Below are 21,950 nucleotides of genomic sequence, written 5' to 3'. Positions count from 1 at the left end.
ACGCGCTCCGGTCGGCTGCTGTTACATCGAACGTTTTGGAGGAGTTGCGCGAACGTGACGGAATAGCGTTTGCTTTAAGACGTGGATGAACTCAAGTATCAGACAGAGCTTCCGGAAGTTCCTGTTGAAGAGCAAAAAAAGGAAACGTCATCGTGCAATCGCGTGAAAAAACAAAACGGGAAGGATGGAGCTGAGGCTGAAGTTCCTGCTGCTGCGCAAGAAGAACGTCGCTCAGCTGTTAAAAACTTTGCAAAAGTCCAAACGAGACACCAATCACTATGGACATCCCTGAAGTGGATTTCAGATATTTCAACTTCCGCCATATTTGGGTGTTTTGTGCCTAGCTTTCTTTCTACAGAGTCGGATTTTCTGAATTCGCCCATTTGCTGCGTATTGGTTGATTTTTAAATACTTGGATTTCACATCTTTTTCCTCACGTACGTGGTGATTTGACAGAAGTGCAGTGGGTTATTGACTCTGTGTTATTTACACCTGGCGGCTCCGGAGCGCCACCTGCTGTCTTCTAGATGGCGTGCAGAGATTGGAGGAAAACACGCTTCGCCTCGTGTCACATTCCTGGGCTTTTACGGCCACTATGATATAATAAGTAAGCTGCAAGGCGTTGAATACAGTTTTAAAAACGCATGCAAGTGCATTTATGTCGTTACAGATATCCCGCGGTCAGTTTGGAATGGGCGGTTAGCCTGCTTTGGGTTTTTTTTTTTTTTTTTTTTTAGCAGCAAGCGCTAAATGTGAATGACGGCGTTGTAGAGTCAGGTGCACCCCTCCAAATGCCGCAAGTTCAACACTACAAGCAAGCGTTGCCCCCCCCCCCCACACTTTCCTCGCGCACCGCCGCGATGCTAACGCGACAAAACGAGCAAACGCCACAGGCTCGGCGACTACTCACATCCTTCTTGGCGATCTTCGGTGTGGTGTTTTTGAACTTGGAGGTCTTGAAGCGGTTCATGGTGTGTGTGTGTGTGTGTGTCCCCCCCCTCCTGTCTCCGCTTGACGTGCTGGTGCCTTCCGGGTGTCTCGAGCTCGCTCTTGTCGGGCAAGCTGCGGCGGTTGCGCGGCTCGGCGTTCCCGACAGCTCAGCTCGCACCCGCCCGGCTTTAGTGGTCGCTCGCTTCGTTCGCGAGGGCGTCGCGGCTGGGCGGAGTTGCAATGCAAACGAGTACACTACGTCGCTTACTTCTTGAAATTCTGGATCGTTTTTTTTTTTTTTTTTTTTTACATAAAACGCAGTGTGGTTTGACTGGATTGGTCGTCCTTAACTTTGTGCTGAACAAACTATGAGACTTTGTATTGTACACGTGGACGTGATTTTGGAAGGAAACTCGTGTTTACGCTCCAAAGGTGGAGTGAAGCTCTACGGAAGCTCCCAGTAGCACCGTATTCATTTGCTTTATTATAATTTACCATCAGATTGAGACATAATTATGGCTATTAAAAGAGGACTAATTGAGTAACGTATAACCTTAAAGTATTTTTCGCATAGGTTGATCTCAAGTTTCATAAAAATCGAAAACGTTTAATGTAATTTGTCCCAAAGACTGTGCCATAGGATGTCGCTATTGTACGCATGCGCATTGGGTTTGTTTAGAATTTGACTTCCGGTGAAGTTTGGGACAAATCACCCATAAGAAAATGCACCAGGTAATCGATGCAAAAACGTGGCTAAATTTCGTGGTTTTTACTGTCAATTTAACCGAATACTTAGTCCAGACTCAAGTGAACTAGTTGGGGAAGTTAGCATGAGCTGTTTTGTGTTTTCTTTCTGTCCACAGAGCTCCCAAAACGCTCCTCTTTTTGGGGACGACGACGACGTCATCCCGTCAAAAAAGTCCGAAGTCAGGTGAAAAAATGTCTTCCCATCGCAATATTATTTTGTGCACCAAATTACTTTGTTCTAATCATGTGTGTGCTGCCCCATGATGCGATGCAATGGAATGAACACAGCACCGCTCTCCAATGCTTTGTTTGTATGCATATAGTAAAATATAGCCAGTTTATAACAAAATCACATTCTGCTTTATTTATCTGTACATTGATTATAGTTCGGTACGGCACAGTCGTTATGCAACACCATTGACTTAAAGGGACCATACTTGAGTTATTTTGACGTCCACAGTGACGCCAACATGGACTTAGAATAAAAGTGTTAATTTTATTTCAAATCATAGTTCATATTTTTAATAACCATAAATTTCACAGTCATTATGATGCGCCGACTACATTGATAAGCTCTGGCACTTATTATTTAAGTGAAAACACACGATCATATAGCTGAAACATCGCTGTCGACCACGATCAGTCAATCCAATATTAGTCGTGGAATTTTGTATTTAATACTTGGAAAGTCATGGAAAATTCATGGAATTTTGATCCTCGGGAAGTGTATGAACCCTGCCCGTTAAAAAAAAAAACATCAGCTTCTGTTTGACCCAGTTTTGTATCGTCTTTATCCATTTTTGTCCAAGACCGCCTCCTCGGTTCCTCTGATTGGGTGGTTTGGTTATGATTGCGAAAGCGCACGCATTTATGTCGACAAGGTTCGGGACCAGAGAGGTGGGGGGGCAAAAATGCGTGATATTGAATGAACGGTGCGCTCGGGTAGTGTTTGAAAATGCTTTTATTTGTTGCAGGCACCCCGTGGTGTCCTTCCTGCATCTGTTCTTCCGAACGAGCGCCATCTTGGTGTACTTGTTGTACGACGACTACAGCAGTCACTTCATCGCCTGCATGGTCACGATCATCCTGCTCCTGTCATGTGACTTCTGGACCGTCAAGGTGAGGAGGACCGTCTGCTATTATTAGTCAAAACTGAGCAAATTATTAATCTTTTTTTTTTTTTTTTTTACGTAGAACGTGTCAGGGAGATTGATGGTGGGCCTGCGGTGGTGGAATCAAGTCCACGAAGATGGGACGAGCCATTGGGTGTTCGAGGCAAGGAAGGTGAACGGGCACTTTAGCGTATTTGTTTGCAATGCAGCGAAGATTTTGTTTTGGGAAAACTTTGCGTCATTAACGTAAAGTGCATTTGAGAAACGCTCCTCGAAAGTTTGTTTGTTTTTTTTTTTTTTTTTTTTTCCCAGGCTGACAGTTTGAAACAGACGACCAGCGCCGAGTCCAAGATCTTCTGGCTCGGCCTCATCGTGTTTCCCGCCCTCTGGGTCATCTTCGTCTTCAGCGTCATCCTGACCTTTCAAATTAAATGGCTGGTGAGTAACATATGGGCCACGTCCGAGCCGCGGCCTCGTGACGTGGGGCCTCCCTTGCCAGGCCGTCGCCGTGATGGGCCTCGTGCTGCAAGGGGCCAACCTGTACGGCTACGTCAGGTGTAAGATGCGGGGCGAGTCCAGCCTCAGGAGCGTGGCCAAGAACTACCTCGGGGCGCAACTCCTCAAACAGGTTCTGCGACGTCTTCACAGTTCTGCTCATTGCTCGACTTTTGTGTCACGCTGACTTTCAACTTCTCATTTGTCGCCAGGCAATGAGGACAACATAGCAGGCGACAGCCGAGCAATTTGCGGACCGGGAGGTGAAGGTCTTATTTTGAATGGCCGCTGTTTGTTTGTTTGCCGTAAACTTTGGATTTTGTGCATCGTTACGTCGGGAATGGCGAGTGCACGTTTCACCAATGTTCCATCAAAACAATGGAATGCATGAAATGTTTTTCCACCGGGAGTGAAGCGATTAATTGCGATATCGCTGGCCTAGCGTAATGGCCTAAGGGAGCTTTTGATGTTTTGGGGAAAATGAAGAAAAAAAAACACAACAAATTGGACAAATTAAGAAAACCATGACCCGTGAATCTATATTTCTTTTGTAATAATATGCTCAAATGGTGATAATTGTTAAAACTGCACGTTTTTTTTTTTTTTTTTTTTCAAGCTCTTTCGGAACAAGGGGTGACTACTGATTTGTGTGATGATTTTTCTACTTTTTTAATGTTACAGTTGTCACCTTTCTTGGAATTTACAGTAATAAACCTACAGACAACTGATATTTATGACTGGTCCTTGCTTTCTTGACCTTGAACTACTGTTTATCGAACGTGCTAAAATCGTTGCCACCTGAAGAGGGCAGCAAAGACAATTGCAATACAACAAAGAAAATATGGCATTATCATATACTGTACTGTAGTTTGTTTTCTTTTACAAGTACAGAATGTTTAATCCAAGAATAAAATGTGCAGCATTACAATCAACATCTTTTGTGGTATTCAATAACTGTATTATTCGTGTTGGGGGGGGGGGGGACATGGTAGTTTTAGAAATATTAATTCAATCCTCCGCATCATTGTAAATAATACAGACTGAAATTTAATTTTACAAAATGAATTCATTTTCACTCCCACAGCTACTGTAAGTGCTCGTGTTGAGAAGATGAAAATGAGCGTTACGTCGCGCGTTGTCGTGGAAGCTAGCTAGCCAGTGTTGGTCATCCCCAAAACTAAAATAAATAATGAATTTCACTAATGATAACGGGAAAAAAAAAACGTTGCGTGAAAGGATGTGATGTTCCAGATGAGAATTTATGAACACGAGAAGATGGTGCTTTTAGGAACTTTCACCATGAATCATTCTCGTTAGCCAACACATTGCTACTCCGAATCGGTTCCGAGTTCACATTCCTCCCAAGTTCCTGTTCTCGGTTCGTCCACCTGATGAGGACCCGAGATTTCAACGGATTACAATCTTATATACACATTTTTAAATATAAATACACATTTATAGAGCTCGTGCACCGAAGTCACGTGACCGGCCATAGCTGAATTTGATGTTTCTGGATCTGCTGAGTAAGTTAGAAGAGTTTGGAAGCCTAGAAAAGTCTGGACGCATACAAATACTTCGTTGCTGGATCTGTTCTCAGTCAAGGATAAATCCCACATAGTGATGGAGCCACTCAAGATTTTTTCCAATACAAAATACTAGTATATCAATAAATGACCCCCGGTTTTACCCAAACTTGCATTCATTAACTATGACTGGAAAAACAAAAAAAGACAGCGAGTCAGCTCCTCTGTACACGGAAGCGTGTTGCGGCCACGCGTTAAAATTCGGTAAACCTCTCCGTGACAGCTTTTTCTTTTTTTTTAAATATGCATTGTTCTCAAACGAGTCCAATGCGTACTTAAAAAAAGAAAATAAACCGCTGGGATAGGCTTCAGCCCCCGTACACGGAAGCGCGTTGTGGCCACGCGTTCACCGACGTAAATATCACTGACCGGTGCTTTATTTTCTTTTTTAATACACCATTGGACTCATTTGATAAGAATGGATATTTTTAAAAAAAAAAAATTATGTCGGGGAGAGGTTTACGGACGTTTAATGTGTGGCCGCAACACGCTTCCGTGTACGTTGGAGATGAGTCCGTCTTTTTTGCCAACTTGTAAATGCTACAAGTTCTAAATACTTCTTGGGAATTTGAGATTGAGAAGAATAATTCCTACCTGAAGTGCAGCGATGGCTACATACACACTTGTGTGTATTTTGGTTGGGCCCCATCCATCACGTTTAATTGCCGTAGTCCATCCATCTTTTCTGGTCTTTGCAGCTGCTAGTCCATAGAATGGCGTCTTTGAATATCCGTCTCGTCTGTGGTGACAACCGACGGCACAACAGGTCTCGGGTATTGTAAATATTAAACGTCACGCTGTTGAGCGGCAATTTGGCGCCGTGAAAATGGCGACAACACGTGCACGAGCTCTTATATGTATTCAAATGTAAGGAGAAGAAGGGTCAGGTGTAGACACCTGGAGCAACTCCATTAAAAAACACAGAAAGTATTTGTACCGCGTTACTTCCCGGTGCTGCCCGTTCACCAGAAATCCAAGTGGTTCACGTTGCATTCGTACTTCACCATCACCGTGATCATAGCGCAAAAGTACAACGTGCCCAGAAAGAAATAGAACCAGAAAAAGGCTTTGTCCATCTTGTCAGCGAACGCCTCGTTGCGCTCGCGCTCCGCTTCCTTGGCTTTGATGGCGTCCAGGAAGTCGCTCAGCTTCTGGTGCATCCGACCGTCCTCGGAGTTGTCCAGCTGGATGACGCTGACGCCCGCTTTGATTTCTTCACGCATACGAGAATCACACATTGATGTACATGAGCAAAATTATTCTCCATAAACTAACCAATCCAGTCCATGTTATTTGGTCGCTTGCAAAATACAGTGCAGTTTTTAATTTTGACGTTTGAGATCTGATTAAAATGTTTTGGGGTTTTTTATTTTGTTTTTTTTTTTGTTACCAGGGACGAAATGATATTGCGATTGCGTGATGATCGATCATATACGAACATTTGAGTCTGAGAGTAACTGCCGATACAATATTGCAATATTTCCCCAGCGATTGTGTGATATTTGCTATATTGATAAACTCCGTATATACACACTTCCACCTCCCAGAGTCAAACATATCAGTTTGCACTTCTAGCGCCACATTTAAAGTGAATGAGAAGAGCCGCTTCGATTGGACAAGAGCGAAGTCAGCTGCGATCGCGCACATACGTCCACCTTTTAGACGCGGCACCGCTCCCAGGAAAACAACTAAAACGGGCTCGAACTCGTCTCTGCACAGTTAATTCAGACGTTGCACTGAAATACTTCGATATCCTAAATATTGTTTGCATTGGTCGCCGCCCTAGCCACACGATAAGGCTTCGTTCCCGACCCTCACCCCGATCGGCTCCCCGCGGCTTGTGTGCGGTTGCGGCCCGTCCGGAAGAGCAGCAGAAGACGAGGCCGCCGTCCTTGGCCACCCGCGTCAGCACCATCGACACCAGCATGCTCACCACCAGCATCACCAGGCACACGCAGAAGTGATTTTCTGCAAGCGCAAAGCCACGCGTACGGTCATCCGGGCTGACGCCGCGTTGGCCTCGCCGACCGACCCGACGGACCGAAAGACTAACTTATGACGGGGCCGCATTCGCTGTCGCCGGGCAGGTGGTCGTTGAGGATGAGCAGGAACATCGTGAAGCTGAGCACCAGCGTGACCTTGAAGGAGTTGCGCTCGCCGCAACCCAGCGGCAGGGCGAAGCTCACCATGTCGGCCAGGATGAGCAGGATGCTGGGCAGCAGCAGCGTGATGAACGGGTTCTGCTGACGGATCTTCAGTATCACCTGGACGCAGACGCCGAATACATACAAAGTGAGTACCGGGCCACTCCGGGAGCGCTACGCGATATGGTGCACTTCGCTTGTATTTAACTTGGGAGATCGATACATGCGCATGTGCGCTACCAAAAGAGTTTGGAACCTTTCTTCAGTGTCAACTTTTACTGTCGGTATTTCAATTTTATGTAGAAGACTTCATTCAATCGCTACGGCAACGTTTGTCATGTATTCTGTAATGGCTCGCAATAATATTAAACATGTGTTTAAGGAGGCGGGACGGTGGGGCAGGTGGAGCGCATTGACCTTCCGCTTCTCAGGACCGGGGTTCAAATCCCGGCCTATTCCGGTGTGGGTTTTCTCCTGGCGCTCCGGTTTCCTCCCACATCTCATCCCAACATGAATTGGACACTAAATTGCCCCGTCCCCACGTGCCATGCGATTGGCTGGCGACCAGTTCAGGGTGGACTCCCGTGACCCTCGTGAGGATAAGCGGCTCAGAAAAATCAATGGATATGTTAAAACAGTAACGCCATCTTTTTTTTTTAATGATAACAAATGTTTGACAACTGCATTAAGAAGTACTGTAACTCAATGGACTAAAAATGAATCAACATTATCCATATATTTTATATATCGGGTTTTATGGCAATACTTAACTTTATTTACAATTAATAATGCGCCTGTGGATCAAACGGCAACGCTTGCAGTCACATTCTTTTCTGTTTGGCCCTTATCTATAGCAACCTTCTTCTTCCCAGACTTTTGATCGGATTTTTTTTTTATGGTTTTTACGGACCACTGTAAAATTCGGGCTCTCGTGTCATTCAGGATCAAGGAACTCAACGTGAAGGTGTGCGTCGCCAAAGCGTCCGGTTCGGCCACATCGCTCTCAGTGGAATCGTTCGCTCGCATCAAAACTCAACAATTTGTTGTCAAGCGTGACGTCCGACCTTACCGATATGTAATATCTGTCGTCCGTCGAGTGGAGGTAAGCGCCCAAAGTCTCCCATTCGCCGTGGCTCCCATCGTACACCTCCACTTGGCCGATTTCCATGGTTGTACCACATCCTGCGGACAGATCGCAGAAATCACCAAAACTGTCAAACGTAGGCGCCGTCCGCGGTGGGAAACATCCATCCATCCATCCACTTTCTTTGACGCTTATCCTCATGACGGTCGCGGGGAGTGCCGGAGCCTGTCCCGGCTGTCAACGGGCTGGAGGCGGGGTACACCCTGTACCGGTCGCCAGCCAATCGCAGGGCACATCGAGACAAACAGCCGCACTCGCGATCACACCGAGGGGCAATTTAGAGCGTCCGATTAACGTTGCGTGTTTTTGGGAGGTGGGAGGAAACCGGACTGCCCGGAGAAAACCGCACGCAGGCACGGGGAGAACATGGAAACGCCACACAGGCGGGTCCGGGATCGAACCCGGGACCTCAGAACTGTGAGGCCAACGCTTTACCATCTGATCCACTGTGCCGCTTCTTACAGCGGAAAAGGGCCTACCTTGCGTGGACCAGGTCTGGATGGCCACGGGACATTCGTCCTCGGCGAACGGGTAGTTGAAGAGGTTGAACTCGCAGTTGACCTCGGCCGCCATCACCACTCTGTGCCGCAAGGTGCCGTTGCTGAACACGATCAAGTCACGGAAGCTGTTCTGCGTGCTTGACGATATGCTGCGGGGAAAAAAAAAAAATTCTTGAGGATGGGGAGGGACGACGACGATGCAAAATAACGTCTCTCACCCGTTGGTCACAAATATGTCCGGGGTCCAGACTTTGCTCACGGGCAGAATCACCTCGTTAAACGGGTAAACGGACGGGTCCCAGTACAAGTCGTCGTCGGTCCATTCCTGCGGTTGCGATCCAAGTTAAGGGCGAGGGAGACGCACTGGACGTACTTTTTTTTTTTTTTTTTTTTTTAAAACCGAACAACTCGTTGCTTACAATTGTGGCCCGTAGACGACAACCTAAACGAAGATTCTTTGTGTCCTGAAAGGAAAGACACAATGCGGAACGCGCAAGAGACGCAAAGCGGGTCAATGTGGACACTCACGACTTTGATGGTCTGATACTCGATGGATGACACGAAGATGTACTCGGAGCAATTGTCCCGCTGCGGCTGGGTGATTAATTTTTTGTTGACGAGCTCGTTGGCCAGACATCGGCGACTCGTGCAGTTGTTCGTAGCGTTTCCAGCTCCTAAAATACGACAGAAAGAAAATCGTCCGCTCACAAATTGCGTGCGAATTCCGTGAAATGCAAACACGCCAAACCAACAAAGAAAAAACATCTTTACTGAGTTCTGTTTCTATGTTGGCGACGTAGCCCCAATTTGTATACAACTCAGAATCATGAACCTTTGCTAACGGACCAGTAGGCGTAAAATTGCCACTTACAAAAAATAAATAAATATTTGTAAAATAAATAATTTGGAGTCAAGTACGCTTTTTTCCCCGAGCCGCCGTGTTGTGACGTCGCGCGTGCTGTTCGTAAACTCGAAACATTTTATAGTGGCAGCATCGGCAACGGAAGTGGAACTCGTCTAAGTACTTTGTACACCGTGATAGAAGTTCAGAGGTATTGTGCCCGTTTGAGGTTGAAAACTTCCACTTCCCTGGGAGATCTTCTTCGACGAGGACCTTTTGACCTCCGACCTTTGACTAAGCTCCTCCCGAAATTTAATTCTTGCCTCAAACTGTGAGCGAAACGTTGGATGCATTTTGTGTGATCTGAAGTCGACTTTTTCCTGAAAATTTGGATTGCGATGCAAAGCAAAAAAAAAAAAAAAAAAAATGAATCGACGGAAGACATAACTGCTAAAATTCGGAATTCATACGCAATATTTCTGCATTGTAAAATGCTGGCTTCCAGCTCGCGCTTACCGAGAGCGATTAGAGTCCATCCGAGCGCTGCCCAGCGCAGACGAGAAGCAGGTTGCGTTTGTGACAGCATGGCCACCAGAAGACGACGACGTTGACGACGTTGGCCTCGACGGCTCTTAAATAGACTCGCGGGCGTCGGCGCCAGCCATCGCGACCCGGCACGAGACAATTGAATGGAACCACAATAGGTGGCTAAAAGTGCTGCCGTCGCGTGACGAAAGCGTTCAAACAACACGGCGGCTTGATTACGCCCGTCATCAATGGACCAGCTGCCCTTTGTCTTTACGCTCCACAATGCCAGCGGCGCCAACTTGCGTTTGCGGATCCTCCCGTCACGGGCCCCCCACAAAGACTTTGCGGTCAGTGTTTTATTTCGCGCTTTCCCAAAGCCGGCCGATTCTCAGACTTGTTTTGATAGCTGAATGCGCGACGCTCGCGCGTCATTGTCGTCGTGTTGACGTTGACAAACTGGCTCGTTTAATCATCGGCTGAGAACGAACAGCCTGTGCTCGTCATATTCAACCGCATAAGACAGTGAATTGTTTTATTCCACGGATGCGCATGTAACATTTTCGTGCTTGGGCATCAGTGGTCTTTTGTCTAGATCAGGGCCGTCAAACTCATTTTCCTCGCGGGCCACGTTGTAGCTCGGGTTTCCCCTCACAGGGCCGTTTTGACCGTGAAACAAAAATATCGAACCGTCTCCTCGTATTTACGTAAATCAATTTATGAAGCAGTTTTGGAATCCGAAAGCAAGGCTAACGTGTTTTTCAACTATTCATGCTTGGTAACACAAAAATGCTTGTAAATAGTTCAACTTGGATCATTTATGATATATGACAATTTGAAATTTCGGTACAGATTTTTACAAGAGTCACGGAAATGCAAACTCTAGATTTGGCTTCGCGGGCCACATTAAATCATGTGGCGGGCCGGATCTGGCCCCCGGGCCTTGACTTTGACACCTGGGGTTTAGATCATCGCAGGATCGTCCATTTTTTTTTTTTTTTTTTGCTGTAACTCCAACGAAGCGGAAAGAGCACAAATGAACACTAAACCGAAAGTACTGCTCATGCCGCGGTAAAAGCTCGCCACAAACAAAACGGATGAACGACGCGCAAAGTTTCTTCTTTGAAATTCTTTGAATCATTTTATTTGTGGTGATATCAATTAATAAGGGTGTTCAAATGTGAATGCTGGGATGAATTGAATGGAGCATTGGACTTGTGTTCAGGAGAACGTGGCCACGACCGCCGAACATTGCAATCGATAATTATGACAATTACCAGTCAGAAATTTCTCTTCTCTCAAGTACTCTTGCTTGCTCTGGAGAAGAAGAAAAAAAAAAAATTCCCCCTACTAATCCATCTATCCATCCATTTTCTACCACTTTTCCAGGTCAGGTCGCAGGGAAAGCCAGACTTCCCTTTCCCCAGCCACCTCTTCCAGCTTTTCCGGAGGGATCCCGAGGTCTTCCCGAGCGAGCCGAGAGACATGGTCTCTCGAGCGTGTCCTGGGTCGTCCACGGGCTCTCTGTCCGGTGGGACCAGGGAGGCGTCCGGGCGCCACGTTCCTAGAGCTAGTTTCTGTAGCCGGGGATCGGATCGTCTAGGTCGCCGCTTTCGGCCACCGCCGAGATCACATCGCACCCGACCCCTACGGCTTCTCTCAAAGGTGGTGATGTTGCCCTGTCGGGCTGTGCCCGGACGAGCCCCACGGGTGCAGGCCTGACCACCGGCCGTAGGCCTACAAGCCCCACTTCCAGACCTGGCTCCGGATCCGCATCCGGGCAAGGGAAAACAAGATCCAATCTTTGAACTCGTCATAAGAGTTTTGGAGTCGTTCTTTGTCTGGCCCCTCACCTTTGACCCTTTTTGCCATGGGTGACCCCAGCGGGGGCACGAAGCCCAAGACAACTTAGCTTCTAGGATCATCGGGACACCCAAACCCCTCCACCACGATAAGGAGGGGCCCGACTACCGATTTCGATGAACGGCAGCTTCGAGAAGTTTACGGTGGCTAATCTAAAATGTCCGGTTTATCTCGGTTTCTAATCGCAGTCGGAACTGGAGCGGCTGCAACTTCGAGCCGGTTGCCCTCGTCGCTTATCAAGAGACGTCCTCTGATTTTGTTATAAATGTATCAGTGATGATATACATTTCTTCCCGGTTTCGCTTCATTTCCCGACACCTGTGAGAATCACTTTTGGACAACCACGTGCGTTCAATAACGGAAGTGTTACATATCAAACGTTATCACTCAGGAATGCCTCTCAAGTGTACGCTGCCGTGTTCACCCCCCAGCCCCCAAACCCCCGCGGACGCCGCGCTGCCCGCAATCAAGGCCCTTGGCCGCGTTGGCGTCCCAAATGAGGACAATTCAGATGAAAGCGAATCCGATGTCAATCGCGGCGTCGCTCTCTCCGCCTGATTGAGCAAAGGTTAACTTCCTGTCTAACGAATCGCGCAAATGCACGGACACAGAAGATTCATAATTTGCCCAATGACCTTTAAGAACAATACAATTTGGATTTCATCACAGAGTTGCAAACAAGGACAGGACGTCTGATATTTTTTTTTTTTTTTTTTTCCGTCCTAAATTTAGGAAAAAAAAAAAAAAAAAAATGCTGCTCAGGCTATAAATTCCTCCACTTGCCCAATCAGGCTTGAGAAGGACGCGGTGGCAATTTTGCTATCAGGAGGTCGAAAGGGACTTTGCCTGAGGACTCGGCCAAACTCGCCGCACTCTCCAGAACTCGAGACCGCACAAGTAAGTTCACAAGCGGCCTTTGTGTTAACTTGTAAATGGAGGAGTTTACGCTCAAGTACAAAGACACGGAAATTATTATCTCTCCCCCCCCCCCCCCCCTCCCCAATGTGCTTTAGAGACAATTTTGGTTTTAATAACGTAGCGCAGTACTGTATACGCTAAATTGAGCACACGTGTATTCGACCATTTGGGATTTTTAAATGATCTTTGAGATTAAAATGATTATTTCCTGCGCTCAACTGCAAAAACTTTTCAGCCGAACAAAAAGGTAAAGTAAACACAAAAACAATACATGTGGGATACCAAATAACAGAAGTTCTAATTCATTAGTTTAATATTAGAAATATTTTGAGCATTACTACTTATTAACTAATTTCGCTATTATGACTGTGATATTGATTTAAATGCCTTTTTTAGGCCTTTCCCAGTTCACCTTAATTATTACGTGTAAGTTAGTAATACTTTCCAAATTGATTGCGCACGAGTAGTTTATTAATGAAAGAAAATGAAAATCCTCATATTCCAACATAAGCACCAGTGGCCTCAAAACAACAACAAACAAATAAGCGAATGCAAAAAGGAAACAAAGAAATAAGACAAAAAGCAAAATTCCCATTATTGCTGTCTGTTTAAAACAAAAAAAAAGTGCAACAATTAATATTTTTTTAAAAATAAGCAATTTGCTTTTTATATTATTTAGAATATACGCACGTTACTCAAATGTTTATGTAATCTGTAATGAAAATGTAAATAAATACATATATGATGTTTTTATTTGAAAAGTATTTTATCTTTACTATCGGTATGATTGTGAAAATTATGGCTAGCGGCTTTGCTTTCGGTATCATCGTCGTGCTGGCCGATCCTTTTCTGAAATTTACCGTATGGGTCAAAAGCCTCAAATTAAAAGCCCGGCCTGGGTTTTTATTAAATTGCAATTAGCGCGCGTCTGCACGAGCGACTTTGTCAAGATGTGTCGGGCACACAGCGGCAACACTTCAGGTGTCAAATTAGAGCACGCCATCGTAAACGTTGTCTTATCGGCGATGTGTTCTCGGGCGACACAATTGAACCATAAAAAAAAAAAAAAAAAAAAAAAAACCACACAGCTTCAAGAATGTATTGATCAGTTCCGAGCACGTAGTGTTCAAACTTGTCATTTTTATCTGAGCAGCTGTCAAGATTACAGTGTTTGACGGAGTGCAGTGAAGTGATGGAAATATTCCGACTTTGCCACTTTGCGCATTTTATATCATTTATTTCATTATAGCACGGTTAAAGTGTAACTCCTCGTGTAGCATTTAGAGGTGAAAGCCGTTTTGGGGTAATAATTGACACCTGCCGAGGGAAAAAAAAAAAAAAATAGATGAATGCATTGTTGCCGTGATGTGTGGCATGTGGTGAGCCACGAATGACTGAAATGTTTCAAATGTGGACAATTTTAGACCGCCTTCAACATTTGTTCACGACACATCAGTTGTATTTAACTTTACAGTGCATTAAATGTCTGTTTTTGAACATTTCGGTAAAAATATTGGCTTGGAAAAGCTTTTTTTTATATTCCTATACTGAAGTGCAGCGCTCAAAAATCGTCAAAAGTGTGAAGACAATTTAGAATCTGCATGTTTTTGGGGTGTCGGAGGAAACCGGCACACCTGAAGAAAACCCACACTTGCACGGGGAGAACATGCAAACGCCACACGAGGCAGGCCTGGGATTTGAACCCCGGTCCTCACCAGTGTGAGGCCAGCGCGCTAAGCAACCAATAATAGTCCTTTTAATTTGTTTGTTGTTCACCTTCCACTTGACGTGAATTCTTTATTGTCTATAAACTGCAAATGTACAACGTGGAAAATAAGGAAAAACAATTTCCGAGCATTGAACGTCCGTCGTCATAAAAGGTGTTCGATTACAGTCCTTGGACGACGTTTGGATGTCATTAATCTTGAAATCGGAGGTCATATAACATTCAAGAAGTGACAGCCCATTCGGTTTGAAAGTTAAATTACAAGTCGTAGTTGCTTTGTTGTGCTTTCGGCCGACGGTGGTAAATAATCAACTCGTGAGAAACGTCATTGTCATTGTTCTTAAGGTCAGTTTGAGACTGTTGCTTAACCCCCCCCCCCCCACCCCACCCCCACTCGGCACGGCGGCTCGCAAACACGAAAGCTTCACCTTCCTTCGTCCAGTTTCACACAAACTGAGCTGTATTGTGACATGTCCCATATTTGTTTCTTTTTTTTTTTTTTTTAAATACCCACCAGTGTATTCTCATCATTTCGGAGCCTTTCTCTTGGCTAAACTGCTTCCAGCACGAGTGGAATACATTTTTTAGACAAGCACCAATCAGTTGTCAGATTCTTTGTCACATGACCAAAGAGGACGTTCCTTTTTCCATGACATTGCCATTTTGCCTGCCTCTGATTGGTTACTCCCAGAAGAAAAAAAAAAAAAAACTGAAGATGAATGTAACGAACCACATTCGGTTTTTGTAAAGTTTTGTTATATACCATTTATTTAAGATTTGGGGCGAAAAAAAAAACATTTCCACATACCGTAATTCCCGGCCTACAGAGCGCACCTGGTTATAAGCCTAGCGTTAAACTCTTTCTGTGTACCGAGGCTTATAACCAGGTGTGCTAACGCTAGCGCGGCACTAACACTAGCGCTGCACTAACGCTAGCGCCACATCACCGCTGGGTCGAAAGCGTGCGGCTTGTAGGCTGGAAATTACGGTAATTGCCACACCCACAAAAGGTTGAGACTTTACTGTCATTGCGTACAAATGTCAGAAGATGGCAGAAAAGGGCTATTTCCGTCCTCATGAAACGCCTCAGCTTCCTACCTAGCGCCACGATGGTCCTATTTCTCCGGCCTAAGCACAAAAGTAGAACTTGGGGAGAATACAGAAAACAACGGAGGTTTCGCAACAATAAAAACAAGAAAAAGTCGGCCAATGGACGACTGTGAACAGCAAACGTGAGCGTCCCTTTTTTTAAGTGAGCTAAACCCCAACAGGACGGCGCTTGCACCTCCACTTAAACAGTCACGTTCTTCTCTGTGCAGGGCGCTGAACCGAGGTCACCATGAGCTCCGAGAGGCGCCACGAGGGTAACGTCGATGCGTCCTTCACCACCGTTCACAATGTGGGCGGCGGGCACGACGAGAGCCGGCGGCTTTGCTTCATGCAAAAGGACGGCAGGTTCCCCGTGGTGTTCCAGAAGGTCCCCAGGGACTGGAGTCCGTACCTGCTGGACATCTTCACCACTCTGGTGGAGATCCGCTGGCGGGTCATGCTTCTGATCTTCTCGCTGTCCTACGTGGTCTCCTGGATTTTCTTTGGCCTTTGTTACTGGCTCAGCGCCTACGTGCACGGAGATGGAGACGGAGAAGTCGCGCATCCCTGCGTGTTGAACGTTCACGACTTCACCTCGGCGTTTCTCTTTTCCATGGAGACCCAGGCGACCATCGGTTACGGCTTCAGGGGCATGACGGAGAACTGCGCGGCGGCCGTGGCGGTGGTGACCGCTCAGGATGTCTTCAGCTGCCTACTGGACACCGTCGTCATCGGCATCGTCATCGCTAAAATGGCGTCGGCGCGGAAGAGGGCTCAGACGGTGGGCTTCAGCAGACTTGCAGTGGTCCACCGGCGAGACGGCGTCCTGTGTCTGTCCTGGCGGCTCGGAGATTTCAGAGGGAATCACATCTTGGAGGGTATTGCCCGGGCGCAGCTTGTACGGTACTCCAAACAATCCCGAGGACCCGTGGTGATCAAGTACCAGGATGTGGACATTCAGAACCCGGATCTGGTCCTTGCCACGCCAGCCTTAGTCGTACACGAGCTGCAAGCGGGCAGCCCGCTCTACGATATAGGCCCCGACCAGCTTCAGGATGAGGACTTTGAGCTTGTGGTGTCCTTCACCTACACGGGCGACTCCACTGGGATGCTCCACCAGACGCGGACCTCCTACACGCCTGCGGATATCCGCTGGGCGCAACGATTTCAGGAAGTGCTCAAAGTGGGCAAGAAGCACTACAAGGTGGACTATTCCCTGTTTAACGAGACCACGTGGGCGGCGACGCCCATGTTGAGCGCGGAACAGTACGACCGGACACAGAATGGGCCTGGCCTTCTGCGCTCGGTCCCAGTGAAGCGAGGCCACCGCCGTGCGGAGGAGGCCGTGCAGCAAACCCATTTGTAGAGAGAGCTTCGTCAGTGTAAATATATTTATATGCCTCTATAGTGTATTCTGTTTTATTTTGTCCAAATAAAGTGCCTACATGCAAGGACACCCCCCCCTCCCCCAAATTCTAATAATAAAAAAAATAATACTACTGTCCTGACTTCTTCAACTTCGAACCCAAATGAATGGAAAGGTGGTACTGACAAACACCGCCATCTTGTGGCCACAATGAGGACTCACTTTGAAACGCTAAATACCGCAGTTATTCTTCTTTTCCATTCGGCTTGTCCCGTTAATTGTGAAATACGAATTTTAGCGCATTTAAAAAAAAGTCGTACAATTGCAAATAATATCACTACTAAAATGGATTCCCCTATTCCTCACTCATATAACTTATTTGTAATTGTAAAAAATGTTGCAAATATTATTCCTACAATGACAACATTTTGGGGGAAATTTTCAAACACTCTCATTAAAAAAAAAAAAACAACAAATAAATCATTGTCAATTCTAACCATACAACTAAGAACGATAATTTTGGTTTAATAGTCGAATACACATCCCAAAAACACTCCAAATTGCCCATAGGTGCGATTGCGAGTGCAACTGTTGTCTGTTTGGCTGGCAACGGGCTCAGGATGTACCCGGCCTCCTGCCCGAAAATGGCTGGGATGCGCTCCAGCACTCCCGCGACCGTCATGAGGATAAGCATGTCAGAAGATGGATGGATGCAAAATAAAATATTGCTTCTCCTACGTGTGAATAACGATAAATTTGAAATGGAAAACCACTGTTAACAGAAATATTACATTTGTAGGGCTTCAATTCAATAAAATATAAAGATGGTAAAGTGCGATGTGAGATTATTGAATTGCAAAACTGAAGTTTTAATCAACCAAGATCCATATCTATAATAGTAAAAAAAAAATAATAATAATAAATCACCACCACAACTGCAAGCAGTGATCCATTACTTCCAGCGGTTGAAGGAAATTTCTTAATCTCCCTCAAGATGTTGATCCCTCCGGCAGGCACTCGCCGTTTTCTCCACATCATACTTTGCATCCCCGGAGCGTGCAAAAGTCGCTCCAGGTTCCTATTGGCCAACAGTGCACGGGAGGCGTGGCTAAGATTGTTTTTTGTTTTTTTTCCCCAACCAGCTTCACCCTTTGAGCGGACAACCACTAAAAGATCCTCTTCCTCTCGACAGGGTTAGGGTGATGGCACTGCAATTCAGCAGCCTGCGCGCAGGTTTCAATCGTAACAACAACGACGACGACGACGACAGCGGAGCGGCCAGAACTAAACGGACCAAGCAGGCCTGTGTTGCATTTATGGGACATAAGACAATCAGGAAACAGCAATTTTGCTCTGCAAGAGCCAACAGGTGAGCGAGTGCATTCTCTATGTAAGGATAATAATGCATCATGATCATGTTTAAATAATATGATTAGCGATGTCTAATAATATCACCATTAGAATATATGAAAAGCCCAACATGTAAGACATGCATTCATAAGTATATATAAAGATGTATCGGGTGGAAAAATTGAAACAAACATCGCACCGGTTAAATAGTTCTGATAATCATTTGATTGTTTTTTTGTTTTTTTAGACAGCACACGACAAATCTTCAGTTTTATTATTGATTTTTGGCGTGAAAAAAAAAATAGCGCAGCTTTTATGTAAGCATTTTCCATGCAGCAGCAGCCTCAGCTGCTGACTGGAAGAAACGTTGCAGGTTAATTTGTCAGTGCAATAATAAAATAAAAGTGCGACAAAACAACAAAACTCTTCTCTGGAGTAGTAACAAAGCAACAAAATGTTTGCATCCATCCAAGTCAATCTAGTTTGTATTATAATAATGCAATTTTCTTTGAAAATGCATCACGGCAGAGCAGTAAAACTTAACGCAACCACTTTTGCCTCTGTGGATTCAAGCTGTTGCTGGTGCAATTGCAAGTATAAATATGTCAAACAACAAGTTGTGAGATGAGTGAAAGTGAGTGAGTGTGCGTGCGTGCGTGCGTGCGTTGCTATATCGAGCGGTGACATCATTAGTCGAGGAAAACAAAAGATGATGCTCAGGGATTTGGGAGCAAGTCCCGCATTTTCATCACCAACGACTTTCGTGACTTTCAGCGGTGGGGGGGGGGGCGAATATCGGGCATTAATTTCATTCAGGGACTGAAGTGCTTTCGAAATGATAATGAAACCGCACAAATGGTGACTCGCCGGCTGCGGCCCGTTTAAAATGTGAACGGGACGTCCGGGCCAGCAGCAGCACCGAGTCGATACGTTTTCTAATTTAACTGCCCTTGCTGCTCTGTCACATATTACGCAAGGTGACTGTCGCTCACAAAAGAGGAACTGATGAGCCCTCTCGAAATAACCGCGAAGATCATTGATGCCATTTATCGTATCGTGGATCGAGTTAAAAAGTGATACTTGTTAGCTTCTGACATTTTTCTTGCACGTAAAGTGGAATAACGTAAGCCGCGTTTTTCGGGTCGCTCGCCGGATTAAAGCCGGCAGCTCTCGCCGGACGTGACCTGGCAAATTGATAGTCTTGACGCGAGACAAACATATCTTGACGCTTCAAAAACTGGATGGAAAAGAAAAAAAAAAAAAAAAAAGTCATCTAACATCCATATTGTTCAGTCGCAGAAGTGGAATTTTGATTGATATTTGCCAGCCGAACGGGGAGTTTCTTGAGCAAGAACAAGACTTTCATGCCTCATTTTAGATAGTTGGCAATTTTTTTTTTTTTGGTAATCATTAAAATTCCGCAGGGTTGTTTTACAAAACTGTTCTCTGTGGCGACATCTATGTCCTTATTTTAAGATAACCTAGCTCATTGAAAAGTACCTTAGATGAAAGATATTTTTGGGTGGTGGTGGGGGAACAAGTCAAAAGCTCTAATAAGTCAATAACTGCCTGGTATGAGGGAGTTAGTATTTTTTTTTTTTTTTTTTTAACAGTGTAGTCCTTGGTTGTTAAGTTGAATCTGGTCCTGATAAGTTGAGCACTTGGAGCTGCCTCTTAAAGTTCTCTCGTCGCTCGAGCTGGCGGTGCATTATTTAAATAGAAGGTAATCGCACACCTGCATGCACTTGATCTTTACTTTGGTTCCTGCCAAATAATTAAAAGTGAGCTCGACATCTCGCCGGTATTTCCACAGCTCACTCCGCTGACGAGGCCCCGAGCAGAGGAGCGACCCACCCTCGCCCGAGACCTCGCCGAGCTCCCCCCGTCCCCTCAGGACCAGCGTCTTCCTGACGCGATCATTCAAAACTGTTTCTCCAACGCCTGCAACAGAAACTGAGACTGTTTTCCAAAGCAGAGGCGGCTCAGCCCTCCCAAGCGGAAGCGATGGGGAGCGTGCGAAGCCACCGCTACAGCATCGTGTCCTCCGAGGAGGACGGCATGAAGCTGGCCAACGTGGCCGTGCCCAACGGCTACGGCAACGGCGACGCCAACAAGGTGGAGCACCGGCGCCAGAGTCGCTTCGTGCGCAAGGACGGCCACTGCAACGTGCAGTTTATCAACATGAGCGAGAAGGGCCAGCGCTACCTGGCGGATATCTTCACCACCTGCGTGGACATCCGCTGGCGTTGGATGCTGCTCATCTTCTGCCTTTCCTTCCTGCTCTCGTGGTTGTTCTTCGGTCTGGTCTTCTGGCTGGTGGCGCTCTCCAACGGCGACCTGGAGGCCGAGACGCAGGTGTGCGTCTCCAACGTGGACAGCTTCACGGCCGCCTTCTTGTTCTCCGTGGAGACCCAGACCACCATCGGCTACGGATACCGCTACGTGACGGAAGACTGCCCTGTCGCCGTCTTCATGGTTGTCTTCCAGAGCATCGTGGGATGCATCATCGACGCGTTCATCATCGGCGCGGTCATGGCCAAGATGGCCAAGCCCAAAAAACGGAACGAGACCTTGGTGTTCAGCTACTACGCCACGGTAGCCGTGAGGGACGGCAAACTGTGCCTTATGTGGCGCGTGGGGAACCTGAGAAAGAGCCACCTGGTGGAGGCCCACGTCAGGGCGCAGCTCCTCAAGTCCCGGACGACCGCAGAGGGCGAGTTCATCCCTCTGGACCAGGTGGATATCGACGTCGGCTTCGACAGCGGCATTGACAGAATCTTCCTGGTGTCTCCCATCACCATCGTCCACGAGATTGACGAGGACAGCCCCTTCTACGAGATGAACAAGCAGGAGCTGGAGACGTCGGAGTTTGAGATCGTGGTGATCCTGGAGGGCATGGTGGAGGCCACGGCCATGACCACGCAGTGCCGCAGCTCCTACGTCGCCAGCGAGATCCTGTGGGGCCACCGCTTCGAGCCGGTGCTTTTTGAAGACAAGAACTACTACAAGGTGGACTACTCGCGCTTCGACAACACGTACGAGGTCTCCGGCACGCCGCACTGCAGCGCCAGAGAGTTAGCCGAGAAAACGTCCAACGCCTCCAGCCCAAGAAACTCCTTTTGTTACGAGAACGAGGTGGCTCTGGAAAAGATTGAGATGGAGGAGGAACTGGAGGAAGCCGAAGCGAACGGCGCGACGACGAACGCGGAGGATCGTCCGCTCGAAGACAGCAACTCGGACGCGGTCTCGGACTTTGAACAAAATCGGGACTCTTTGCATTTAGAATCGAGATCTTTGACAGCCGAGTCGGAACTATAAAACTGCACTTTGTAATGTAATCAGCTGCTTCCTGTGGATAAAGGATTGTCGAAAAGGTTTCACCGCAGCCTTTGCGGCCTTTCACACGCGAAGCATCACGGGAATGCACACTTAAGTCTATATTGTAGTGCGAGAGCCCAAAAACCCAGGGAAGCATTTTTTTAAGGAGCCTTCTTCTGATCAGGGACCATTTAAGTTTCTGGAAAGTTCCCGGAGGGCTCTACTACTAAATTTATGGGGGGGAAAAAAAAAAAATTCAATGCAGCGATCAAAAAAAGTTTGAATAACAATTCCTCAGA

General features: G+C 46.5%; 5 protein-coding genes across 10 annotated transcripts in view; 3 read left to right on the top strand and 2 right to left on the bottom strand.

Moving 5' to 3' along the window:
- Positions 1-1,343, bottom strand: part of LOC133514256 (mitochondrial import inner membrane translocase subunit TIM16-like) — a 92,270-nt gene extending 90,927 nt beyond the window's left edge. For 2 of the 5 annotated variants that reach the window (XM_061845788.1, XM_061845789.1), the window contains exon 1: positions 911-1,341. In XM_061845788.1, coding sequence (XP_061701772.1) covers positions 911-970 — 60 coding nt within the window. In that variant the 5' untranslated portion in view covers positions 971-1,341. Of the gene's footprint in view, positions 1-910 lie in introns of all 5 variants that reach the window. The other 3 variants (XM_061845791.1, XM_061845790.1, XM_061845793.1) reach the window with 3 other exon arrangements.
- A 54-nt stretch (positions 1,344-1,397) lies between these two features.
- On the top strand, positions 1,398-3,876 carry LOC133514263 (Golgi apparatus membrane protein TVP23 homolog B-like). The gene is made up of 7 exons (XM_061845809.1): positions 1,398-1,662; positions 1,794-1,861; positions 2,652-2,796; positions 2,872-2,961; positions 3,102-3,227; positions 3,289-3,417; positions 3,497-3,876. The coding sequence occupies exons 1-7, from the start codon at positions 1,654-1,656 to the stop codon at positions 3,512-3,514; spliced, it is 585 nt and encodes a 194-aa protein (XP_061701793.1). The 5' UTR covers positions 1,398-1,653; the 3' UTR covers positions 3,515-3,876.
- Positions 3,877-4,322: 446 nt separating this feature from the next.
- LOC133514651 (5-hydroxytryptamine receptor 3A-like) overlaps positions 4,323-21,950 on the bottom strand; it is a 33,642-nt gene continuing 16,014 nt past the window's right edge. The window contains exons 4-11 of the mRNA XM_061846482.1: positions 9,184-9,329; positions 9,075-9,119; positions 8,874-8,980; positions 8,635-8,804; positions 8,081-8,193; positions 6,921-7,131; positions 6,686-6,835; positions 4,323-6,080 (exon numbers count right to left, since the gene is read on the bottom strand). Of these exons, the coding sequence (XP_061702466.1) occupies positions 5,830-6,080; positions 6,686-6,835; positions 6,921-7,131; positions 8,081-8,193; positions 8,635-8,804; positions 8,874-8,980; positions 9,075-9,119; positions 9,184-9,329 (1,193 nt within the window). The 3' untranslated portion in view covers positions 4,323-5,829. The remainder of the gene's footprint in view (positions 6,081-6,685; positions 6,836-6,920; positions 7,132-8,080; positions 8,194-8,634; positions 8,805-8,873; positions 8,981-9,074; positions 9,120-9,183; positions 9,330-21,950) is intronic.
- LOC133514261 (inward rectifier potassium channel 16-like) lies at positions 12,736-17,024 on the top strand. Its single transcript, XM_061845803.1, has 2 exons — positions 12,736-12,781; positions 15,848-17,024. The coding sequence occupies exon 2, from the start codon at positions 15,868-15,870 to the stop codon at positions 16,981-16,983; it is 1,116 nt and encodes a 371-aa protein (XP_061701787.1). The 5' UTR covers positions 12,736-12,781; positions 15,848-15,867; the 3' UTR covers positions 16,984-17,024.
- Positions 18,285-21,846, top strand: LOC133514260 (inward rectifier potassium channel 2-like). Of its 2 annotated transcripts, none has more exons than XM_061845801.1 (2): positions 18,285-18,352; positions 19,947-21,846. In XM_061845801.1, the coding sequence occupies exon 2, from the start codon at positions 20,338-20,340 to the stop codon at positions 21,649-21,651; it is 1,314 nt and encodes a 437-aa protein (XP_061701785.1). In that variant the 5' UTR covers positions 18,285-18,352; positions 19,947-20,337; the 3' UTR covers positions 21,652-21,846. The 2 variants fall into 2 exon arrangements, with proteins under 2 accessions (XP_061701785.1, XP_061701786.1); XM_061845802.1 differs by lacking the exon at positions 18,285-18,352 and having other exon boundaries at positions 19,122-20,056; positions 20,147-21,846.

Source organism: Syngnathoides biaculeatus, chromosome 16, assembly GCF_019802595.1.
Source record: "Syngnathoides biaculeatus isolate LvHL_M chromosome 16, ASM1980259v1, whole genome shotgun sequence".
Classification (NCBI taxonomy): Eukaryota; Metazoa; Chordata; class Actinopteri; order Syngnathiformes; family Syngnathidae; genus Syngnathoides; species Syngnathoides biaculeatus.
This window is presented reverse-complemented; position numbering and strand designations above follow the sequence as displayed.